Source organism: Chionomys nivalis, chromosome 9 (genome assembly GCF_950005125.1).
Source record: "Chionomys nivalis chromosome 9, mChiNiv1.1, whole genome shotgun sequence".
In the NCBI taxonomy this organism is placed as follows: domain Eukaryota; kingdom Metazoa; phylum Chordata; class Mammalia; order Rodentia; family Cricetidae; genus Chionomys; species Chionomys nivalis.
In genome coordinates this window covers 35,986,971-36,012,195 of record NC_080094.1, presented here as the reverse complement: position 1 = coordinate 36,012,195, position 25,225 = coordinate 35,986,971, and the positions used below count along the sequence as shown (strand labels likewise).

The following is a 25,225-nucleotide window of genomic DNA, read 5'->3' as shown; positions in this document are numbered from 1 at the left end:
TTTGTCCTTAAGACATGTATCAGAAACATTTTAAAGGAATAGTGTAGTGAGCATGGTCTAACTGTTCAAATTTAATATTCAAAAGAACCATCAGTGAAAGAAATCAGAGAACTACTATATTCTGTTTTCAAAAGAATATTTAAAACATCACCTTCTAGCGATACTATGTTCAAGTTAAATAAAAGCTGTTTCAAAGTTCTCTGAGTATCTCCTAGCAGCAAACTGTTAATACAATCTTCATTCTAAATTAAGTTTCTTTTACCCCTTCAACACTGCAGCAGACAGCACAGTGCAAACATGCACAGCATTGCGATGACAGCTTGAGAACATAAAGTAAACCGTCAGTACTGACCACTTACTGCAGCCAGTAATATCTGAAAGGAACGTAAATAGAGAGACGAGATGGCCACGTGTATCAATTAATCAATATGAAACTGTTCACTCTTCACCGATTTATAGTATTGCCTTACAAATGGCACATAAGAGTATTAAGCTGTCATAAAGGAATTTTAATCCCTGGAATTAAGCAGAAAAGACACTCTTGCTTAAGATTTCTAAAGCAGAAAGAAACTATGTTTTCTTATAGCTCCACTAAAATTTTACATGATGCGGAGCTCCATATATTAGGACATAGGCACGTGCACACGACGACTCTGCAAGCACAACAACTATTCACTGGCAGAGTGTCTCACATTCTTCATGCTATCAGTTGCTTCCTGTTTAGGAGTTCCTTTTAATGGTATGCATTCATTGTACACAGTGCTTGGTTTCCATAGACTCCTTTCAAATATAACATGCACTCTGGCTGCACCCACTCCACTCCAGTTTCCTCCCCTTGGTCCCCTTCTAGTTGTCTTCCTTCATTCGGTCACAGACTGTATTTTCAAATGAGTACTAGAATTAAAACGTGTTTTCGTCCACTCCTCTATCAGTTACCCCATCCACCAGACAGCACCAGAACCATATGGAGCCCACCCAGAACCTAGAGCTGCTGGCACCCCATTCAAACACTAACAGAGTAGTTTCAAACTGAAAACCAAGCACCATTCAGTTAGGTTACAACTTGACAAGTTGGAATAAGAACAAATAAGTATCCAAACACTCACTCAACAGAGCAAAACCAGATAACAAATCAAAAATTATTCTCAATCACCTAACTCCAAATACCAATGTCCTATCAAAAAACCACAAACAACATGAATAATCAAGACAATGTGTCTCCCATAGAAATTAGCACCCCATTGTATTGTTATCTGAGAAATGTAACATAGCTACTGCAGAGGATAATGGTTCTAAAATATAATTATAATATGCTCAAGGAAGTCAAAGAGGATATAAACAAATCCCTGAATGAGGATTGTGAAAATAAAAACAGTTCAATGAAATAATGAAAACAATTCAAGATATGAAGGTAGAATTTAGTAATGAAATGTAATCTCTGAAAAAAAGAAAAAAATGAAACAAAACCAAAAAAAACAAAACAAACAAAAAAAAACCCCTCCTCAGCGAAAAAAAGAACAACTAAGAGTAAAGTCTTATGGTTGGATAAGTGGCACAGAGAATATCAAGTCCCAAGGACAGAGTGGAGAAAACAGATCATTTAGTCACAGAAAAGATTAAATCTAAAACATCCCAGGAACAAGGCATAAAAGAAATCTGGGACATTAAGAAAAGACTGCATTTATGAATAATACATATAGAAGAAAAAAAGAAAAAATTAACTCAAAAGTACAGGAAATATTTAACAACATCATAAAGAAAAATACCCAGCGCTAAGGAAAGTGGGGCCTATTAAAGACCAGGAGGCATAGAGAACACCAAAGAGACAGGACCAAAAAGAAACTCCCCACATCACAGAATAATCAAAACACTAAATGTCCAGAAGAAAGAAAGAAGACTGAAAGCAGCAAGACAGAAAGAACAAGTCACACGTAAAGGGACACCCACCAAAACAATTAACTGATTTATCAAAGAAAATGCCGAAAGCCAGAGGGCCTGCACTGGTGCTCTAATGGCTGTAGAAGACCGCAGGTGCCAAGTTACTACATTCACAAAACTATCAGCGATCCAAAGCAGAGAGAAGTACTTCCCACAAAGGAACTCTATAGAAGACACTAAAAGAATATTTTGTTTGAAAAAACAAAAGACTTTTAAAAAAATACCAGAAAATTTGAAGTTGGGTGAGTAAAAAGGCAAAGGGGGAGGGTGGATATGGAAGAACTGGGGATGATTATAATAAAAATACATCACATAAAATTATCAACGGATTAATGAAAATAGTGATTAAATATATATTCTACCTATATTTAATTTGAAGCTCAAAATCTACAACCACTCTCAAATGTCTGTGAAACAGGCCAGGTGTAAGACTTGCGAAATGTGAAGGCTCTAAGTGATTTTCCACGACCTCTACTGTCTCTACCACTGTCACCACTACAACCCGCCATACAACCCGCCAAACAACCCGCCATACAACCCGCCAAACAACCCGCCATACAACCCGCCATACAACCCGCCATACGTGACGTCACATCTACCACATACATTATACTTACACTTTTACCTACTTCTCGGAATGCTATCAAAGCACCAGAAGTATCTATCCCTCTTTAAGATGAGGAATTGTGAAGCAGGGCCTGGTAGCTGTAATGTCCCTTATAGTAGTGAAAACTATCATGTTCTGCTTACGACCACTGAGAAGTTGGCTCTGAAAACAAATTTCGTTCTCACTTCATTCCCAAGCTTATTTATGTCATGAGTCTTCTCAAATCCCTATCCTGAGTCCAGCTGGTCTCCTGTGTCTGTACCGGGGAGAAGGAAAACAACAAACAGCTAAGGATATAAAAACACTGTCCCCTTGAGAAGAGCCAGAAGGTGAACTATTCCAACAGTGCTTACAACTATGCAAAAATGCACATAGTAGGAAGGGAAATGCAGAAGCTCATGAAGAATCTGCTCTGTCTTGACTGGATTCCAAGTGGAAACTCCTCAGTTGATTTCTGCTATATATTTGTTAACTGTCCGATCTGATGATGCTGTCTACCTAATTTGATCTTCTATTTGGAACCTTGCCAAAGGGAATGCTGTATTCCACATGGGAATTCCAGCTGACCAGTCTAACTGTGCTAGATGTTTGTATGACCCTGGATCTGATAACGCTACCTTTGACATTTTAATCGTTCACTCAATTGGGCTACCTCAGTCACCCCTCTGGGTATTTAGAGTGCCTGATTTGATGCGGTTTTGCAATCTGTTTGTCACGTCTATCAGTTACTTGCTATTTATCCTTGTATTTTGCTCACTCATTCAAAATCAAAACATGGCTCTCATCTGCAGAATGTGCAGAACAGTGGCACACACCGACTAAGGAGACTGAGGCAGGAGGATCAGGAGATCTAGGCCAACCTCAGCTCCCTAAGGAAGCTCAGCCTAAATAAACAAATAAATAGAAATTGGGAATCAGACTGGGAACCTGTCACAGGTTATAAACAGGGGCTCATATAGAAACCCAAGTCTAATTCTATGTCACTCTTCATATAGTATTCCTATTTATTATAGTTTTCAAAACACAGAGGTATAATTTGCATTCCATAAAATGCACAGATGCTAAGTAAAGGACTGGATGACTTCTAATAGTTTATTCACAAAACCAAAACATAAATAGAAAACTTTATGCATGAAACATTTCTACTATTACCCTCAAATTCCCTCAGGCCCTACTTTAAAAAAAAAAAAAGCATTTTAGATTTCTAGACCCCTGTTTTAACTCTGTCAGTACTGCATACAAATGGAAAAACTCCCCAAGTAACCTTTCTGTGCCCAGCTTGGTTATTTAGCATAATGCTTTCCCCATTTTTAGGATGTAGAAGAGAATTTATTTAGCTTTCTGAGGCTTTAACCTTGGCACAAGAAAGACCTTACTCAAGGTTTGTAACTCTATTTAGGACAATTTTATGAGGCCAGAGAAAATTAATGGCATCCAAGCTTTGTGAGACTGGGTACAGCTTGGTGTGGTAGCATGCTTGCCTAACATGTCTGAGGCTTTGGATCTCAGCCCCTAAAATATAGGGAAAAATATTTATAGATGTAATCACTATTGTTATTATGAAATAAGTAAAAAAAAAAGACAAAGTACCACCAAAGAGAATAAATCCATTTTAACTTGGCATCATATTACACATTCTTTTTGATCTTTAAAGACATTTTCTGAGTGTAAGTTCTCTCGTTTTAAAAGAAAGTCATTTACTGTATGTTTACTCTTTAACAGCATGAAACACTCATTGAGTAAATTGTATACTAAATAGTCTTATAAATGTTTTTAAAATGTTATAGAATTTAGAATAGATTATTATCTCGTTGATTCTCATTCAATTTCAGAAAAATCATTTCCATAAATCAAAAATTCTATCTCAGAAATTCTTCCCATTCCTAAACAGGTTGAAAAAACCCATGAAAACAGGAAATCTGTTAGTTTACTAGAAAATTGTTTTTAGTAGTTTATTAATAAGTGAACAATATCATTTCCAGAAAACACATATTATTGAACAAAAAACACAGTGCAAGGCATCAGACACCTCCCTACAGCTATAAATCAGGAAGGCCCCAGAGGGCTCAAAAAGAGCACAAGCAACTGCCACACACTGCTGTCCACCACAACTATGGGGTAGGCTTCTGCTGAAGATACCACACACTCCAGGTAGAGGACAGAGAGGTCAGTATCAAACTCTCTGACAAGTTCCTCCACACAGCCTAGCTTTCACGGTGTCCAAAGGTGCTGTACAGACTGACTTGGGAGAGAAGAGCAACGGCTTAACAATGGATCCTGCATGCTGCAATACCAGACTGCCAGGCAAACTCTAACAGAGGCACTACTGTTATGGGGTAGTACTTTCAGACTGGATGTGAGACCTGCTCCACAAGAGGGAACTTTGTGCCGGGACAGTAATCTCAGTCAAAAGCCCTTGGTGAGGAGATCTTGGGCCCTAGAGCAGAATCCACTATTGCCATTTTGCTCCATTGTCACGTCATCAAATTGTCTTCTAAATATTTGGTTTTAAAAGCATAGACATGAGCTGCTCTCAACCTTGGCCAGTCAGGCTTCTTTTTGTAGTGGGCAGCACTCAATGCAGAGATGCATAAACGTCCTGAATACTAAGAGTGCTCAGCCTTATGGGAATTTTTATCAACACGCTTCTCCCCCAACCATGGCTCAGAGAACATCATAGAAAAAGGAGGCAGAACCAACTTCAGGATAAAAGGAAATGCCATTTTCGGGACATGACACGGCTACTATACTCATAAACTCAAAAGAGTTGTGGTTCCCTGCACAAGACCTGCATGAGGTAAAGCCAGCCAGAATCCCAGCACAAATAGGAGGTGCCCTCCAGGCCTCACCCTTTACTGAGGAGTGACTGGAGTTAAGAGCTGCTCAGGGAGAGAGAGAGAGCACTCTTTTTTTTTTTCAGATGACTACTGCTAATCCCCACGATCTAGTGGATGGCCCTACACACGTATGTATACTTAGAGCAGCACGAATTGAACTTAATGGAACAGAAAAGAAGCATGGCATGGTGGCTCAGGTCTACAATCCAGCTACTTGGAATGCTGAGGAAATCATGGGTTCAAGGTTTGCCGGGGACAATTCAAAACAGCACTCTCCAAACACAACAGGGCAATTGTACATAAGGGTTCACAGCAACTGTGACTGCATGCACAAGGTCAAGCCACACAAAATTCCAACATAGATGGGGAGGAAGTTGTGAACACACACACACACCAGCACCTGACCTGAGGGCCACTACAAGTTGACAAAAAAAATTTGGGCTTGTGGTTTACTGAAATGTTCATGTAAGAGCAAATAAAAATCCTAATAAAATTTACATAAAATCAAACTGATTTCTAATATAAAACCTTTGTTAATTCTTTGAGAGTTTCATATATGCACACAGTGTACTTTGATCACATTTGCCCCTTCTTTTTCATATCTGACTGTCAAATTCATATCACTTTTTTCATTACCCACTGAGTCCAATGTGAACATATTGGACTCCATTGGAGTGGAGCTTCCAGACCATACTTTTTTTTTAAATTAAGAAATTGATAACTACTTTATCAATTTCTTAATTTAAAAAAATGTTGGAATTTTGGTTTGACTTGCAGAAAATTTGGGGAAAAAAATGGCCGGCAAGTACTGTATTTTCAATTCAAGAACAAGACATATTCTCCATTCAGATTCATCTGAGCAAGGCTTTGTAGTTTTAAGGGGACAGTTCTAGGAAATTTCTTATTCATTCCTGACCATGTGAAAGTACAGGTTTTAAGAAGCCCTTCCCAGCCTGTGTCTCTGGCTTCGTTTCTTGCTTCACTGCACTGGCTGAGATTTCCAGGAAATACAAAGCAGAGTGATGAGAGTGACGAGAGCAGACCTCCTTTGTCTGCACCCTACAACCAAAACAGGTTTCTCTGACTACTGTGATTTTTAGCTATAGATTTTTTTGGTAGTTTTTGTTGTTGTTGTTGTTGTTTTTCTTTAAAAAATATAACTAAGGAAGTTCTTCCAATATCGGGTATTTTGAGGGGTTTATACTGAATAGAAGCTGAAAAGATTGTGTGGTATCAAAATAAATCAAAATAAGCATATATTTCCTCTATTTTGATAATGCAGTAATTACACTTGTTGTTATTTTTACAGCTTTAAGGAAAAACACATGTATCATAAAATCCACTGTTTTAAATAAATGTCCAATCCCGTGGTTTGTCAAGTGTTTGTAAAGTTGGACAAATTTCTAATTCCAGAACATTTTCATGTCCTTGAAAGCAAACTTGGTATCCATACTCCCCACTTCAGCCCTCACAACCACTACTCTCTTACATTTGTTTCTATGGGTTTTCCAATTCTAGACACTTAATGCAATGGAATCATGAAATCTCTGGACTTTTTCACCTGGCTTCTTGTACTTAGCATCATGTTTTCAAGAACACTGAAACTATCCTGTTGTAGAACTTCATTTCTTTTTGCGATTACAAAAAAAAAATTTATTGCATGAATACAACACATTTGTTTATTCATTCATCAGCTGATGAAGATTAAGTTGTTCCTACTTCTTAACGACTCTGAACAACCCTGGTATAAGCAAACATCTTAATTTTCTTTAATATATACCAAGGAGCAGACCTGCTGGGTAATGTGGCAATTCTGTTAAAAATTTCTGAGAAACTATCATGCTGTTTTTCAGAAAGGGAAATACCCTTTCCATATTCCCACTAGCGGTACATGAAGGTTCTATTTTTTTCCCTAATGAACTTATTCTTCTTTCCTGTAGACATCATGTTGGATGAGAAGTAGAATCAAACTATGGTTTTGATTTGCAGTTCCCCAATGAATACTGACAGTAAGAATATTTCCATATACTTACTTGCTGCTTGTATACCTTAATTGGAGAAATGCTTATCTGCATCTTCTTCTTGAATTACAAGATTAAGTTTATTCTGAACTGATGGCAAATACCTCACCAATGGCATTATTAACAAACATGTATTCCTATTCTAGGGGCTATCTTTCAGTTCTTTAACAAGACCATTGCAGCATGTTTCAGGTTTTAATACTGAAAATAATTTATTCTCCCTTTTGTTGCATATGGTTTACGGATCATATTTTTAAAAACCACTGCCTAATCCATGGGAAATAATGACATGGGCAATATCTGTCAAAATATGAACACAGCCTGATACACAGATCAGAGGATATTACAAGTAAATATTTCCTAAGAAGCTAAAAAAATTTAAAGCCAAAGGCTGGGTAATTTTCCAGAAGACACTTTAATGTGAGGCATGTTGATACTGACAAAGTCTCACCTCTCAGCTTTAGCCAGAGAACAAACCAGACAGCGGTTTAGAGGAGTGTAGCCACCCATTCAATGCAGAACAGGTTATAAACAAGGCTAATACTTTTGAACTGTATAACTTAAGTGCAAGGCTCACAAAATGATCAGATCTGACTTACATGCAAGTGATATATTTTGAAGCATTTTAACTTAAAATAACAAAAACATTACAAATAGTTTAAGTATCATGTAACACTTGCCAACGCTTACCTGCTGTCAGCATTTTGCTCCACTTACTTGGTAATTTATTATCCACGTTTTTATTCACATACTATTTTTCTGAAACACCAAGATTACAAACACAGGTCCCCACTTGCTAGATACTTCAGGGCATGCTGCCTAAAATTATGGATATGTCCCAATAAATCATAACACAGATAGCAATTTTAGTGAATTTATAAACAATGCAACTCTTTTTGCTAGCCATATTTCAAATTTCAAAGCCTTATTTTGCAAAGTGGCCTAAAATGTACTATAGCATTTGGTCGTATAGACAGAAGCCACTTTAAGGTGAATTAAAACATTTACTGGTAACATATCTTTAGTAGTATTCAACCTAGAACACTCTCTCCATCCTTATCTTTTCTGACATTTGACAGTTTTCTATGCCATCGGCCCCTTTTACTTCCTTCCCAGCAAGCTCTTCCTTCCTGACTTGTCTGTCTGTTTCCTGTCACTAAGTTCATGTTATGGGCTTCCAAATGGTGAACAACACAAATGACGCCATCCTTCTCAGGCTGTCACATCCAGAGGCACGTATACTGTTGGCTTGTTCCTCGACGGTGACCCTAATTCTGAACACACAGTCTCAGTGTTGCTTGTTTCTCCATTATGTAATTACTATTTTTCCCTAGAACTAATAATAAATCTCTAGAGAGATATTCAAAGTATAAAATAGCCCATTCCTCTTCAAAAATAAATTTTATAACAGTATTTATACTGTTGTTATAAAAAGTAACCTCTCTATATAAAAGAAACCTAATTCATTTAGGGTGAGAGTTATGTGCCTGAATCAATTCCATGCCAGTTTAAATATGTTTTATTGCACTAGACTATGTGCACTGAGTATTTATGAAAACTGCTCATTAACTGCCCAGTCACTATAGAAAATGGCTGTACAACTTTTAAACCTAACTAGTGTCAATGAGCTCATGTTTGTTCCATAAAGATAAATCTATTTATTTCATGCCAGAGAAGGGAGTTATAAATTAAATGATACAAAGATGTTCTTTGCTGTATCTTTTAGAAAACATGATTTTAAAAAGAAAACAGAAACGTGTACAGAGAAACTACCTTCATTTAGATTATCTATGATTCTGAACACAACCCTCAGTTACTCCTTACCTTTTCTGAGCAGTGTGACTTTGAGGAGAGTGTTAATCCAAGGCTTTAACAAGAATTAATCATAGCCTTATATAAAACGTTCAAGTGCTTTTAGGGTCTGTGTTTGATAACAAGGAAAAGGAGGGCAATTTTGGGGAAATAGAACATTTTTTCTTTAAAGAAAGGTTTTAAATAAAAAGAACAGTCTCTAAAGCTGCTTCCTGTCAATCTTAATACTAACTCTCTGCACTATGGAGAGAACATTTTCATGATAAACAACGAGGGCCCTATACAACAGTTCCTGACAGAAGCCAGGAACACTGGGTGAGGTCACTAGGTAGGCAAAGGCTGCCACTCTTACTGGAATACATACTTTGCTAAAGTCCTTTTTGCTTTTGAACCCATAGTCTCATCTATATTCTCTGTCACAGTTTCAACACCATAAAATCCCCGCATTTCTGACAAAAGAACTAATTTGTTGGTTTTTGTGTGTGCTACCACTGTTTCAAACAATAGAATTGAGCAATGTGTTGATGTCTTATTGCTTGTTTTATTTTCATGGAAAGCGTTGATAGTTATAGTTCAAACAATAAAGAAAGAGAGATTAACTCTCTGAAAAGAAAATGGTTAAAAACATAATTTACAAATAAGGCAAGTGGAGAAGCTGTTCCTGCTGGCCCAATCCATACTACCTCCACATTACCAGCTGGGGAACTTGACAGATAACACTAAAATCACACCCCTCATATGCCAAACAGCACAGCTGAAAGCCAGATAGCTCTAGATTCAACTTAGGTCTCTGCGCTTTCATGTTAAATGGCAAGTGTCTTCCAGAGATGACCAGCAGGGAAAGCAGACATTTCTACTCAAGGGACTTGGCACACCTCCCTGTCTTTCCCAGCCCCTACCTCCCTCAACTGGCCGCAGAGCTGAAGCCTACCCTCATCATGATCCTTTGTTTAAATAAGATCTTAGTTCAAGATCAATATTCAAAGTGGAAGAGAAAGCTTAAATGGTTACAAGAAACTCCTATGGCTTATTACATTTGCTTCCTGTTTGGAAAGTGCTGTCGGACACATTTTGGAAATATCTGAATAACCATTTTCCACTCGTTCACTATGCTGCTCGATATAGTAGCTACTAGCCACATATGGCTATGAAAAAATTAAATGTAGTTTAAAATTCAGCTTTTTGGTTCTAGTAGCCACATTTCAAATGCTCAATAATTTCACCTCGTGGCTCTGGCTGCTCTACTCGATGACGCAGACATCAATGTCTCAACTACTGTGACAAAGCTGGTAGGTTTTGCTCCAGGCATGCCAATCAGCTTTAAAAAACACAATTACAATTTTATTTCAGAAAGATTATGAAGCAAAGAAATCTATAAATTCTCTTATGCAATAGGTCTCCTGATGAAAAATGCAAGGTTTTCAGGTGAAGCTGAGACAATGAGAGGGGAGAGAGAGCTCAGCAATATTTCACAAATATCAATCTCTTGCTGTGACAATGCTCCTATATACTACATTCACAGACATTTGGTGGCCCCACTGATTTACTAGGTAATATACTTACAGAGTAGTACTGTATAAAAAATGAACAATCAACTACCGTCATGTGTTATCTAACTGAGAAATTTGTCAGTAAGCTATTTTATCACTGAGTGAGCATCATAATATGACCTCACTAGGCAACATAATCTTCGGTGTCCACTGTCACACACATGGTTTATTGTTGTTCAAAATGCCAGTATGCTGTATCACTCACTATACTCTTTAGTTGACTTTCTCTATTTTTTTAAAAAAATTTACTCAATGTGTAATAGACAACACATATCAGAAGTTTCTTTATTTGCTATTTTCAAGTATGTAAATATGTTATTTTTCAAAAAAGAGGCTGCCTAGCTTCATAAATCTGCAGCTGAGGTGCTTTAATGCCAAATAAATGTCATAAAGCACAGCTGTTCCTAAAACTTCCATGAACAGAAACATGGGACATATATAAAAATATAAAAATAAATCCACAAATTATGGGTTTTTTTTACTCCCAAGATCAAGAATTTTAAGTTCACGGAGAACCAGCAACTCAATAACTGGTGCCGGGTGACTATATGACTGCTGTGACTCATGGCAAGTCATGTAGCACAGAGAGGCGAAGCCTGGGTAGACATATGAAAGGGCACAGCAGACGACAAGAGAGCGAAAGTGAGATCTACAAGTCTGTGAGCCATTTCTGTTAGGAAAGATGCAGACACAGCCCAGAGCTACTCTTACATGGTCTGTTTCCTTTATTCTTATCAACCTTCCTTGAGGAATCAGACATCTTGGTCGGCTTGTCAGCTTTGCTCTCATTTTCTTTTATAAATCCTGAGTTTCCTCTTCGCAAGTATTCACAGAGGAGAAAAGGGAGCAAAATGAAAGAAGAAAGTGGGTTTCTCATTCATCTTGATCCATCATGAGAAGAATTTGTGAAATCTACTGATTTTTCTTTGGAACTGTGAACTCTGCTGTAGACGAAGCTCATTGGCTTCTACTCAAGAGGTGGAAAAGTCATCTGTTTCAACAAACTGGTTTGAAGCACATGCAGTGGCTACCAGGCTTTCAGGTTATAACCCAGTTTTCCCGCTTACCTTGGCTTTTCCATCCTGGGCTGACATATATCCTACGCACATGCTCTCTGTAGTGTGGCTCCACAGAAATTCCACTGTGTGAACAAGAACACAAATAGGCACATTCACGTTCACAGATGGAAAATAAATCTTCGCCTTTTTAATAGAACAGTTAAAGATAGCTTTATATTTAACACTCATTCCCTACTTTCCATTTGCTCCTTCATAAATGTCAAGATGATTTAGTGCTCAAAACTGTAATGCCATTTACTGTGAAATGAAAAATGTATTTCTTTCTTGTCAAAACTTATGATTATTACATGTAAAATAAATGCACTTGTGTTTGAACTTAGAACATTAAACACTTATACATTCATAATACTGTATCTAGTGATTTAGTAAATGTAATATTCCACTGTATAGCTTCTTTCAACATACACATATGCACATGTGCACACAGCCTTAGTCTCTACTTAAAGCATAAAGCCGAGACCCATGAAATACCAATGGATCTGAACTAGCTTGTTACAGAGAGTAAGGAAACGCTACAAGAATGACAGGGACTTATCAAAAAGACTCAGGGGTTAGCCTGAAGGTCTCTTACTAGCCAAATCTTCTCCCAACAAAGTGACAATGATAGATTATAATCACTGAGCAAATTAAGAACCAAAGAAGCAATGCTGATGGAAACAAGTGAAGAAATAAGAAAGGAGATAAACTCTTCTTTCCTTGTAGCAGAGTCAGAGAATAAATATGCCTATTGAGTGCTTCTCACTCAAGCTGAAAGAAATGAGTTCAAAACCTGAAATTAACAGGAGAAGGAGCGAAGTAATTCCCCCAAAATTGTCAACTTACCAGAATATGAGCTCTGTGACACTTGTATGTCCCCCACATTGTGTACACACAGAATAACAATAAATAATATTTTAAAATTGCACTCCTAAACAAGACATTGTAACATCCTTCTGAGGCTCAGAGCATAGAGTGGAAGAAGAAGCAGAAAGAATGGAAGGCAGGGAGAAAGGCTGCAAAGTGCCATCTGCAAGCAAGATATAATAATTACAATCATGATTGGTGCCTTATTCGGTCATCACTTGAAAGGCTTCCTCCTGCAGCAGATAGAAAAAATACAGAGACCGACAAGCAGACATTATACAAAGAAAGATACGTTGGAACACACAGCTCTAAACAAGATTAAATCCCTTACCTTGGGAATCAGGGAACTCTGTAGAAGAAGAGACTGAAGATGTCAGGGAGACAGGAAGGGACAAAAGACACCAGGAAAATAAGGCTCTCTAAAACAGCTGAGCATACCTCATATGAACTCACAGAGACTGAAGCAGTAATCACAGGGCCTACCCAGATCTGTACTAGGTCCGCTGCATATATGCTATAGCTCTCAGTTTAGTACTTTTATGGGACTCCTGAATGTGTAAACAAGTGAGACTGATTCTTGTGTTTGAATCACTGGCCAAAAGTATTGTAATTAATATAGTTTTTCTGTGATTATTTGGGTCTGGGGGGCAAGAAAACGAAAGAACAGTCTCCTTCAACAAAATGGTGCCCATATGTTTGGAGCTAACCCAGTTGGATCTGGGTACTTGTATGCCTGTTTGGGGGTTAGAAGAAAAGTAGCTAAGAGCATGCCTACCACTCAATACCCCCGTCTGGGCAAGCAGCTGGAGAGGGTCTGCTAGGAGTGCACAAGCAGGAAAGCATGGTAGATTCCTGCCAACATACACAAAGACATTTCTAGGCTGCACAGCATTCTGCATGGCAGTTTTAGCTTTTACTCAGGCAAAAAGGGTTCACATACTGCACGCTCCTTCCCAGAGTTGAGATGGTGAGTGTGGCTCCTAACCAGCCCATCCCAGAGCTGGCAGTAAAGGTACCTCTGACACACTGAAAGGTTGAGAGAGGCGGAGGCAACATCCAGGACCACCGAGACCACACCTTTTACCATTTTAAAATGTTCCTTGTCAGAAAAGAATTTGAGATACACAATAGGACAGATTCAGACATAAAAAAACTCTAAACGAGACACAGTGTGTTCAAAAAATGTACGTAAGCTTGGAAGAGAGTAGAAAAAGAGTATAGAGGGGGCTGGAGAGATGGCTCAGTAGTTAAGAGCACTGGTTGCTCTTCCAGAGGTCCTGAGTTCAATTCCCAGCAACCACATGGTGGCTCATAGCCATCTGTAATGAGATCTGGTGCCCTCTTCTGGCGTGTGGGCATACATGGAGGCAGAATGTTGTATACATAATAAATAAATAAATAAATAAATAAAAGAAAGAGTATAGACAGTTATAGAAACAAATAGTTTAAAAAAATAAAAAACAAAGTCTTTAAAGAGACAGTAAAAGTAATATAAAAGAGAACAGACAGACATAGATTAAAGGAGTAAAAAAGGACATGTAAAGATAGAAAATATACAGAGAGTCTAAGTTATGCAAATTATTTCATTAAATTTTTTGACTGCAGAAAGACATTTGATTCTGGGGGCTGCTAAGCTAAACTAACATATATATTTTAAAGGTATCTTGACTTCAAAATTTGAATTTAAGGATATGTTGCTTTGGAAAAGAGGCTCTGCTTTTGTTTTCATAGGAAATGAGTCTGTGGATTCCTTCCAAGCTAATATGGTTTGATAGAACAAGACCCTCTAAAAGTTCTCTGTGAACTCGAAAAATACTTTTCCCAACAAAAAGCAGGAGGCAGTTGGAGAAAATGATGCCCAAATTCTCAAAATGATCGTTTATAAATGTTTGTTTTCATTTAATGGGGAATATGATATAGAAATGAATGTTTTGCATTGGTATGGATCTTGGTCTATTGATACAAAGTCAAGGTCAATTTTGTTACACTGTGTATATATATTTCTGCTCCTGTTTATAAAGTATTATGTTTATATATCTCATTAGAAATGTATAATTAAAAGTTACAGATTAATAGGTAGTCATTTATAATAGTCAAACTTGTAGTCATGTTAGTCAGGTTTTCTAAATGTACAGAGATATATTTCAAATGGACAGGTATTCTTCAACCCTTTCAAAGACTTACGGAATATGGCATTTAAATGTTTTAAGAACTTAGACTTTTATGACAATGAGACACATCTGCTCCTGAAAGCACCAATTCCTTCTAGAGGATGATGGGCATCAAAGAGGCTCCTTATGGAATTAGCTAGCCATTTGGACAAGAAACTGCTCTTGCCTGTAATGCTCGGTGGTATGCTGTAGAAACTGGACATGCAAGACCCACAGAAAAATGACTGCTAAACTTGCCTAAAGAATGCAAGACAGTCCTTCAGCGTAACTGCTTCATGAAAGAATCTGCCAGACATTCTGAAGGACACAAAAGAAAGTGACTAACAAACTACAAATATGGGCAAAACAGTCTTTCAAATTTCTTGCTACATGGAAAAGTCTACCAGATATGTAGGCTGAAGGCAGCTGCCCCCAATATTACAGATGAACTTTGGGTGACTGTCCAGGCAGGCAGGGAGATGTCTCTATCAACTTTAGAGTTTTAAAAGCTGCTTACAATGCACTTTTTGTTTACTTAGGTAATATATCCTTCTGGGGTCTTTGATGGCATTGAAGGCTAAACAGTTATAGCTTTCCTTAGTTATGATAAAAGATTAAATTAGATATAAAACTTTAGACTCACAAAGATAGGATAAATGATAAGAGTACTTTCCTTAATTTGCCAAATGTAAAAGAACTAAATATCGTAACTATAATTCTTGCTTGATAACTGCTTTGTTATATATAATTTTACTATGTTAAAGTTAAAACATTCCTTTTAATTAGACAGAAAAGAGGAGATGATGTGTGAAGTCTTTAAGATGTTGCTCTTATTGGTTAATGAATAAAGCTATTTTGGCCTATAGTAGGACAGAATATAGCCGGCTATAAGTGATATACAGAGAGAGTAGGTGCAGTCAAAGAGGCACCATGTAGCTGCCAAAAGAGACAGACACCACTGGAACGTTTCCAGTAAGCCACAGCCTCATGGCAATGCACAGATTAATAGAAATGGGCTAATTCAAGATATAAGAGTTAGCTAGAAATATGCCTGAATCATTGGTTGAACAGTTTTGTAATTAATAAAGTTTCTGAGTGATTACTCAGGTCTAGGAGGCTGGGAAACAAAAGAGCAGTTTCTGACTATATATCCACTCTTTAGTACTGTGCTCAGGAAGGCTCTACTTCAGTCTTGGTGATTTCTGCTATATGAACTAATCTGAAGGCCTACCGCAAAGCTTGGCTTTCCTGTGTCATTTACGTCATGACCTTCCCTAGTTATTATTAGAGCTACAAGTTACCCAATGAGTGAGGTTTCTCCCAAGACACCTCTTTCTCCATCATCCATGTACCATTCTAATTAAATTACATGTTATAAAACAACGTGTCTTTACCAAATTGTGAACAAGGTATTTCCATCCAAATGAATTTTCCTTCTAAAGAGACAAAAAAGTACTTGGTTATCTCACTAAAAATACAGAAAACATATACACAGACACATGGACATAGGCACATACAGGTTCACATAAGTATACACACAGAGAATCATACACAGACACACACACACATTCTTCCCATTGTCGTTAACAATCCCCAGCTGTACTGGCTCCTGAAACCTTTAAAACCTCTCCACTTTGCTTTCCATCCCAGAGTTCCTTGGAGGAATACAGAAGTCTAAAATCAGAAGAGTCTTGGCTGGGCAGCTGCCAAGTCAGCTGCTGCTCCTTAGCCTTCCTTGGGTGGGATAGCATAGTAGAAGATGTCTTGCACACCATATAACTACTTGATAAATAAAGAAAAAATTCATTTTCAAATGGGAAGAGTGAGAAACTATAAATACAACAGCTTTCTCTTATCTGCTCCTGGCTGTTAAGAACTTCTTAACCCAATAAGTGGCTCATATTTGTAAAAAATAGTATACAAAAATGCTTCCTGTCCTGACACAATCTGTATAAATCATACAAGGCATGTCTCATTACGCCCATGAGGTAGCTGAGTTGGCATGCTTCCCTGTCAAACTTTCACTGGTAAACTGTCTTGGGAGCAATGGAGGCTGAGTTCCATAGACTGACACATACACTAAGTTGAAAAGATAACCACTCCCTCTTTCCAGTGTTCATGCTGCTTTGGTAAGGACTAAAAAGAAAAATGCTACTTCACAAGAAAGCAAGGAAATTGTGTCAAACAGAAATACAAGCCCTAAAGACATTTCAATTCTCTTCCTATTTTATTTTAGCCCCTTATTGCATGAGACGCTTGAAGTAGGGGCCGCTGGCTGAGATCTGGGTGATCTAAACAGAAAACCTTTCAGTAAAGCTAAGTTAATTGAGACTTCATTTTATTCATTCACAATTCCTTTTTCTTCCAGGATTTATCTCAAGCTCCAGTGACACCTACTATCCTTTAAACAGACCAAAGTTGTCTATAAAATGAGCCAAAATTGCTTCCTGAGTTTTAGAAGATCTACCACAAGAATAGCTGCCAGAATTCAGCTCAGAATTCTTCATATTTTTAGATGAAAAACTAAACCAAACAATAAAAAATCTTCTGGCTAGATAATAGCAGGAATTATATTTCTCACAAAAGAGAAGAGAATTATAGCCAAAAAAGGTCTATTCCTAGTTTTAAAAGAATGTCTTAGTGGCATTTAAAGAAAGAAATGTTCTGTTATAAACAGAGTAGATCAAAAAATATTTCCAGAAATAAAAATCACAGAGCACCACCCCTACTTGCTAATGTTACTCTCAGCTGAAAAAAGCTTAAATATTGTATCTGCTTATTTCTTGAACAACTTTGCTACTTTATCTGACCTTAAATAAATACTAAAATGTCAACCCATCCTTCCAGACATCATTGGAGCTGGAAAACCTCCCCAGCACTTCTGAAGCACAAAAGAAATGAGCTTCCCACCGTGGGAGATCATGGAGATTCTCAAGGAAAGGAAAGCTTTAATTCCACTTTGTAGGCCATTCGGCAACATCAGACAAATATCCACATGGCCACTCTCTCTCCCCGTCCAAGGAGGGAATTTGCTTTCTCTTCGCCAGTTAGCTTCATGACCATGTGTACCTCCCAGAGTGCCCTGTCATAGGTGCTCGCAGAAGCTGATGTCATGTGATGAAGAGAAGCAGCCAGCGCTGTTGGTGCCCCAGGAAGAAGCTCCTTTGAACACACACATTAATAGGCTTGCCAAATTTTTAATGCCAATAAAACCAAAAGTCTGGAGGAATTTTAAGTTACAGTAAGATGACTTTTATCCTTTGAATTTTTCAGGAAGCATCAAACCAATGTAACATTAAAAACAAAACAAAAAACCCTACAGCATGCCTGGTAATAAGGAAAACAAGAATACAACAAAAAGTACTGCACAAAGAACTCTGTGTTCTGAAATTGGAGCAGCAGAGCGAGGCATCACAGTGAAGTTCTAATTGGCAACTGCAGGACAGTTTGATTTGATAGAGTTAAGTTGAAAATGATAAAGGAACTCGTTATCCGTTCAGTTAGCTATGAAAGAGACCAAAGAAATTCTCATAAAAGTTCAAAATCAAGCACTACCCACAACATACCTTTCAGATACATAGAAATATGAAAGGGGTTTAAGGAAAACTCAAAGGCAACCATGAAATGAAAGCTCAGGAAAAGAAGGCTGTAAGATCAGAGAGGCCCACATGGGGATTTCAAAGATACGGGTAATGGGCAATGTCTTGGGCTGGGCGTCAGGCCCACAGGTGTTCCTTTTATTATTACCCTTTATAACTCACAAATTTATTATGTCCTTCTTTAAAACATATATGAAACATTGCACAGTAAAAGATGAAAAACACAAGGGGTGGGTAAAGGGGTAGCTATAGAAATGCAAGCGTATCATACTCAAAATTTAATTAGCAGCAACATAAACACATTTCCAGATAGAAAGAATCAGAGTTATTCTCTAAGTAAAGTGGGATTAACTTAATGGCAAAGTAACAACCACCATGTGTGCTGATGAGATGATCAGACTCTAGGTAACTGTGAGTTTGAAATCCTGTCTAATATGAAAGACTGCAGCAGAGCCTTGAACCAAAGGTGACTGCCAAATATACACATCTATTTAGTGCTTAAGATTGCTTAAGATTTTCCTCAAATACATGGAGCTGATTTCACACTGGCCACTCACACCTACTGACCAATTAAGGGAGAAAATCTTTTAACTTCAACAGCTCCAATCAAGACATGGGGTATAGAATACGAAGAAGGAAATGTTCCCCATAGCAGGATTGCTTGCTTATGGAAAATATCTGCATATGTTCTAATTACCTCTCTATCACAAGCTTAAATTAGCAACACGCTCACTGTTCTCACTGGAGGGCCTAATGAGTCTTTGATTGCACATTTTAAAATATTATTTTAACATGTGTGTGTATTTTGCCTAGAAGTATATACGCCACCACGTGAATGTCAGGGAGGCCAGAATACCAAATAACCATGTGGGTCCTGGCTATTAAACCCAAGATCTATAGAAAACCAGCCAGTGCTTTTGACTGCTAAGTCATCTTGCTAGCTTCTGTTTGTACATTTTTAATCATACTATGTCCATCAGCCTCAGAAAACACTTCTACAAGGCCTGACAAATATGCAATTATATTTTAATGGGTAAAAATATATTGTATTGGCTTTTTACCTCCCTCTAAAAGCATAAAAAATTAATTTTTTCAGCTGTCTCATCCAGGGACAAAAATTTTCTGTGTGTTAAATGTACATTTTGTACACTGGGGTTTGTCAGCATCTCTTGATCTGGGGAGTGGGACATGGCAGACAAGTGTTGCAAACAGTTTGTGGCCACACTGTCCCTATACAAGGCTGGATACAGAAGCTGTCTTCTGTGAGTCATTTAGACTGTCTCTAAATCATATTACTGGACACTCATTAGCCAAATTTTCAACCTATGGTGTTTGGTTTTTTTTTAGAACATATTAGGATATTTTATGTGACATTTCATTTTACTGAAAGAGTAGTGAATTCACAACAGTTGGTTCTGGGGCTAGAGAAATGGCTCAATGGGCAAACGCTGGCTGCTGTGTTTCCATCCCCAGAATTCACGTAACAGCTAGATGCAGTCAATTCCCCAGTGGGTGATGGGGAAGACGATACAGGAGAAATCATGAGCTTCTCATGGGGCAGCTAGCCTGGAGTATGAAGCAATATGATGAACAAGGCAAGCCCTGTCAGATGAGGAGGAGGAAGGCGAGAATACCAGATGCTTTTTTCTAATCTTCACATATGCACATCTATAATTATATCCATGGTCACGCGGGGGGGGGGTGCTGCTAAGATAATACAAAAACTATATTTGGAATTTCAATTCATGTATCTAAGAATTACTGGAAGCCTATTACAAAGATGAGCAAAAACTTCAACGACACAGTACCTGACCTCTACTGGCTTCCAGTGCGAGATGCTTCACAGAAGGAAGATGCACTAACCCGTAGAAAGGTTACCAAATCCCTAACCCCTCTGATTCTCAGCGACCTGTGATTTCTCCAGTTATTTACGTAACCGGAGGGAAAAGCATCCAGTCTAGAAGGAGCATCCAGTCTAGAAGGAGAGGAAAGCACTGTAGGATCTGACCAGAGTTCCCTGAGAAGTGTTGCAAAGACGTAAACTACATGGTACTAGCAGAGAACAAGGAAGGAGCAGACACGCAGGAGGAAACTCTTCCAGATTTCCACATTTGAACAAGGCCTCAAAAGTCAGTTACTATGGTAGTGCATTTCCAAGAAAAACGCAATAGTGAGGGCAAGTTCCTGGGGCCAGGGTGGGGAGGTGGGGATAGCCCCAGTATTCGAAATGCTATTCAAAGGACAAGGACTTGGGACGTTGGCAATGAGTCTAGGTAACAAAGAATGAGTTGAAAATGATACTTGAGCATGCTGTTTAAGCTGTTAGAGGGGGAGTGGGAACTCTTCCAATTAGGTTAGGTAACTGGCATCCATCTTGCAGATCTGAAAGTAATCCAGAGGTTTGTGTGTGTGTGTTTCCTCAATAAAAGGGTAAAAGTAGTGAGCATAGCATGTACAGAATCTGAAAAGGCTGATTCCATAGAAACTGAGAGTGGCTCAAATGCTTCCAAAGTCCAGGGAAAGAAGCATGGTTGGTACTTAGGGACATGGACTGCAGGCATGGCAGGAATAAGTTCTATTGCCCACCAGAATGAACACAGCTACCCATAATCTACTGTATATTTCAAAGTAGCTGTAAGGGAGTATTTTAGATATTCTATGGACAAAGAAATAATAACCTTAAGTGACAGATGTGCTAATTGGTCAGATTTGATCTGTATACAATGCACAGATAAAATGAAATACACATTGTACACTATTCATGTCTATAATTATATGTCAATCAAAAGTAAAAGCCAGACATGGCAGAATACACGTGTAATTCCAGCAATGGAGAGGCTGAGATACAAGGATAGGTAATTTGAAGCTAGCCTGAGCAACAAAAAACTAATGATAAAAAAGTAGAGAACATGGAAATAAAGTTAACAGATACATATTCTGGTCTTATTTCAACACATTTTAGAAAGATACACACCCTTAAATTTAAATATGTACAAATTATTCACAAAAATTTACTCTTATTTAGGCTAGTCTGATCCTGGGGTTGGTGTGTTTCTTCTGGTCACATTTTCATCTTTGTCCTTTTTTGCTTTGGGCCAATGTCTTCTTTCCCAATTGCCCTTGGCTTAGGTCCATGGTTGGGTTATCAACCCAGCTGCAGGTGTGTTACAGAGAAAACTCTGCTAGTAAACAAGAGGTGTGAACTGTCAATGAAATGACAGAAAAGGGAAACCTGAACTGGGGAAGGCTGGGGGTGGGGTGTAAAAGGAGAAAAGTAGTTAAAGCCACAGGGCACAAAGCACATGTCTTTAATCCCAGCACTCAGAAGGCAGAGGTAGGTGGATCTCTGAGTTCATGGTCAGCCTGGTTGTACAGAGAGAGTTGAGTTCTAAGACAGCCAGAGCTACACAGAGAAACCCTGTCTTGAAAAAGAGACAAACAAACAAAACCCCCAGGGGAAAAAAAGACCACAATTCACAATATTGATGAGAATTGTCCTAGGGAGGGAGGGTGGCTTCATCCCTGCAAGGATGACTAGACCCAAGATTACACATCTGGATGCACATCTGCAATCTACAAAAACACTCACTGGCCAACCCTTCCTGAAAACAGTTTTATGAGGAAAGTGTGGCAAACACCCTATTTTCCAGATGAGGAAGTGGCAGAGGACAGTCAAGTGCTGCGTGACAGGAGCAAAGCTAATAAGCCAGGGACCAGGACTAAAGTCCAGGCCAGCAGCTCTGCACACAGTCTCTTTCCTTTAGAGGAAGGGGAACAGGAAGAATCCTGTTTCCATGTTATTATATATACTGTCACAGTTCATCTCTAATGTTCCATGGAATAAGATATGTGAGACAAGCTATAAGATTTTAATGAATCTCATTTAAAAATACACTTTAAGCACAGTCTTTAAAAAAAGTGTTTTGTAAATTTATTTATAGAAAGTCAACAGTGCAAGCAAAGGGATAATGACAGACATCAGAAATATAAATTGCTGACTTAAGGACATAAGCCTTTCCATGTCTTAAAAAAATGAAAAAGAGTAACTTCACACTAGATGGGCATTCCCCTTACCTAGAAGCGTCTGCTTATTTGGGGAGGAGTCAGACTCTGAAGAACATCTGCATGACCGGAGAACGATCACTCCACCGAGCACGCCATCCTCACTGGCAAGGAAAGGTGAACCTGGGCAGAAAAGACCGACAGTCACCTTTCAGTCACTTTCATTTTTTCATTTTCAATTTCCATTTGATTACTAGAACAAAATGTGGCACGAATAAGAACTTGAAGGATGCCCAGTTTCTGACAATCATTGTTCACACCTCATATACACTTGATGGTAAAGGCAGTTTAATGCCTGAACAGGAGCCATTTGGCAAAGGCAGTGCCAAATACTGCCAAGTTGACCTAAACTGGGGAGAGTGAGTGCAGTTTTGTATTTGGAATACACGTGGAAAATATCACCAGATTAAAGGACCAAAACAACCACACACACACACACACACACACACACACACACACGCTCAGCATCACCCTTTGACCAACTCTCGGGAATCCTACACAAGGCTCTCCCTGCTGCCAGAGGCACCCCACCAAACGCTTTGATTTACTACCTTAAATTCAATTTTAAACAATAAGCCACAAAGTTTATTACAAACATTTAAAAATGCTCCTGATGGTTTACACAAATAAGGGTGAAGCCAGATTTCTATGATGTGAATCTGGTGGTTAGAAATAATCCAGTCTCCTTGAGATCTCACACACTGAACCACTGTGAACATTTCAAGAACATTACATTTTTAAAGCCCCTCATTTTTCCCCCAAGGACATCTTCTTGGACATCTGGCATAACAAGTGAGCACGTGGAGAACAAATGCAAAATTAGCCCAACAACTATCAAAGAAAGTAGTAAAAATAAAACTAACCAAATTGGATTTGGGAGAAACTTCTGGTTAAATTTAGTAGATTAAGTACATGCATTTATCTCCACTCCCTCCTAAAATCCCTGGTAAGGTTGGATGGAAAAGGAAGGAGGGTATAAAAACGAGAGGGAAAAAAGCAGATTTGGGGGAAGAAGAGATGGAGAAGCAGCTATTTCACTTGCAGACCTAGTGTACCAGCTAGTTTTTACATGTCAAATTAACACAAACTAGGTCCATCTAGGAAGAAGGAATCTAAAAAAAAAAAAAAAAGTACATCTACAGGCATCTACAGGATCGGCTTGGAGGCAGGTCTGTGGGGCATTTTCTTGATTGATGATTGCTGTGGGAGGTAACCCAGATCACTGTGGGTGGAGGTCTTGTGTACTATAAGAAAGCAGGCTGAACAAGCCATGAGGGGCAAGTCAAAAAGCAACCTCCATGACCTCTGCATCAGCTCTTGCCTTCAGGCTCCTTCAATGATGGGCTGTGATGTGGGACTATAGCTGATAAAAGACCTTTTCTCCCCAAGTAGCTTGAGTCACGGTGCTTTATCACAGCAGTAGATAGACTACCTAAGACACCTATGAAAGCTAAATCTCAAGTTTTCAGGTAGTAGGGAACTTGTAGTGGAAGGAACCTTCAAAAAACTATCTAATTTAGCTGCAAAACTGAAAAGGATCAAATATAGGAGGCCTACATCTCCTCTGAAGGCAAACATACAGAGAAGAAGGGAAATGGAAGTAGCTGGTTTAATATCTGAAAGAATCCTCCAGAACACTGGTCAGCAAACTATGACCTGCTAAGAATTAAAAACAAACAAACAAAAATTTTTAATGGCTGGTTTTTAAAAGTTAAGAAAGATAGGAGAGGAGAAAAAAGAAGTGTGTGGGGGGGCGGGCAGACAAGTAGGTAGCAGGGACCACAATGAGGTTTGTGAAGCCAGTGACCTTTATTCTCAGCCTTTTGCAGAAAGCTTCCTGTCCTAGTCAGGATTACAGCTGTGGTGATGAAACACATGACCAAACCTACATGGGGAGGAAAGTTATTATCTGGCTCTGCTTCTACATTATGGTTCATCACCAAGAGAAATCAAGACAGGAACTCAAACAGAGCAGGAACCTGTAGGTACGAGCTGATGTAGAGGCCATGGAGGGGTGCTGCTTAGTGGCTTGCTCTTCAAGGCTTGCTCACCCTGCTTTCTTACAGAACCCATGAACATTGGCCCGTGGCCCCACCCACAGACTGAGCCTTCCCCCATGAATCATTAATTTAAAAAAATACACTTCAGGCTACTCTGTTGACAGCATAATCTTCTACATACATGTTCTTAATTGAGGGTCCCTTCTCTCAGTTGACTCTGGCTGTATCAAGTTGATATAGCCAGCCCACTTGCCAATCCCTGATCTAGGACAGGATTCATTCTACAGAAGATTCTAAACCTGCAGAGACTGGATAATCACCTTTCTGCAAGCCATCAGGCACAAGAGGAGAAACCTATTTGTAACTTGTCCTTGCTTTATGTCGAGGGAGAAGGTGAAGAGGGGAAGGGAGCCAACGAAGAGGGGGATATGGGAAATGACCATCCCTCCTCATCTCTGCATTGACCATTTGTCTTCTAGCAGTGACAAAAGACTCGGTCAACACTGCTTAAGGAAGGAGGGCTTACTTCAGCTGAGAGCTCAACCTTCTTGTAATATTTCTATCAGGGCAATAAAACATAATCTCAAGTAAAAATTTGCTTTTAGCAGACTCCTAGTTTTTTTTTCCTCCTAATTTTCTACACTCTATAACAAGCCAGTAGGTCTTTGACCAAGTGTGATGCAAATATCTTCCCCAATTTATTAATGACTCTGATTTTACTTCTGAT

The 25,225-nt window shown here is 38.6% G+C and overlaps 1 protein-coding gene across 6 annotated transcripts in view; it reads right to left on the bottom strand.

Moving 5' to 3' along the window:
* Positions 1 to 25,225, bottom strand: part of Tasp1 (taspase 1) — a 357,326-nt gene that overhangs the window by 145,319 nt on the left and 186,782 nt on the right. For all 6 annotated transcript variants that reach the window (XM_057780148.1, XM_057780147.1, XM_057780149.1 and 3 more), the window contains 2 exons: positions 22,511 to 22,621; positions 11,833 to 11,906 (listed from right to left, as the gene is read on the bottom strand). In XM_057780148.1, coding sequence (XP_057636131.1) covers positions 11,833 to 11,906; positions 22,511 to 22,621 — 185 coding nt within the window. Of the gene's footprint in view, positions 1 to 11,832; positions 11,907 to 22,510; positions 22,622 to 25,225 lie in introns of those variants that run through there.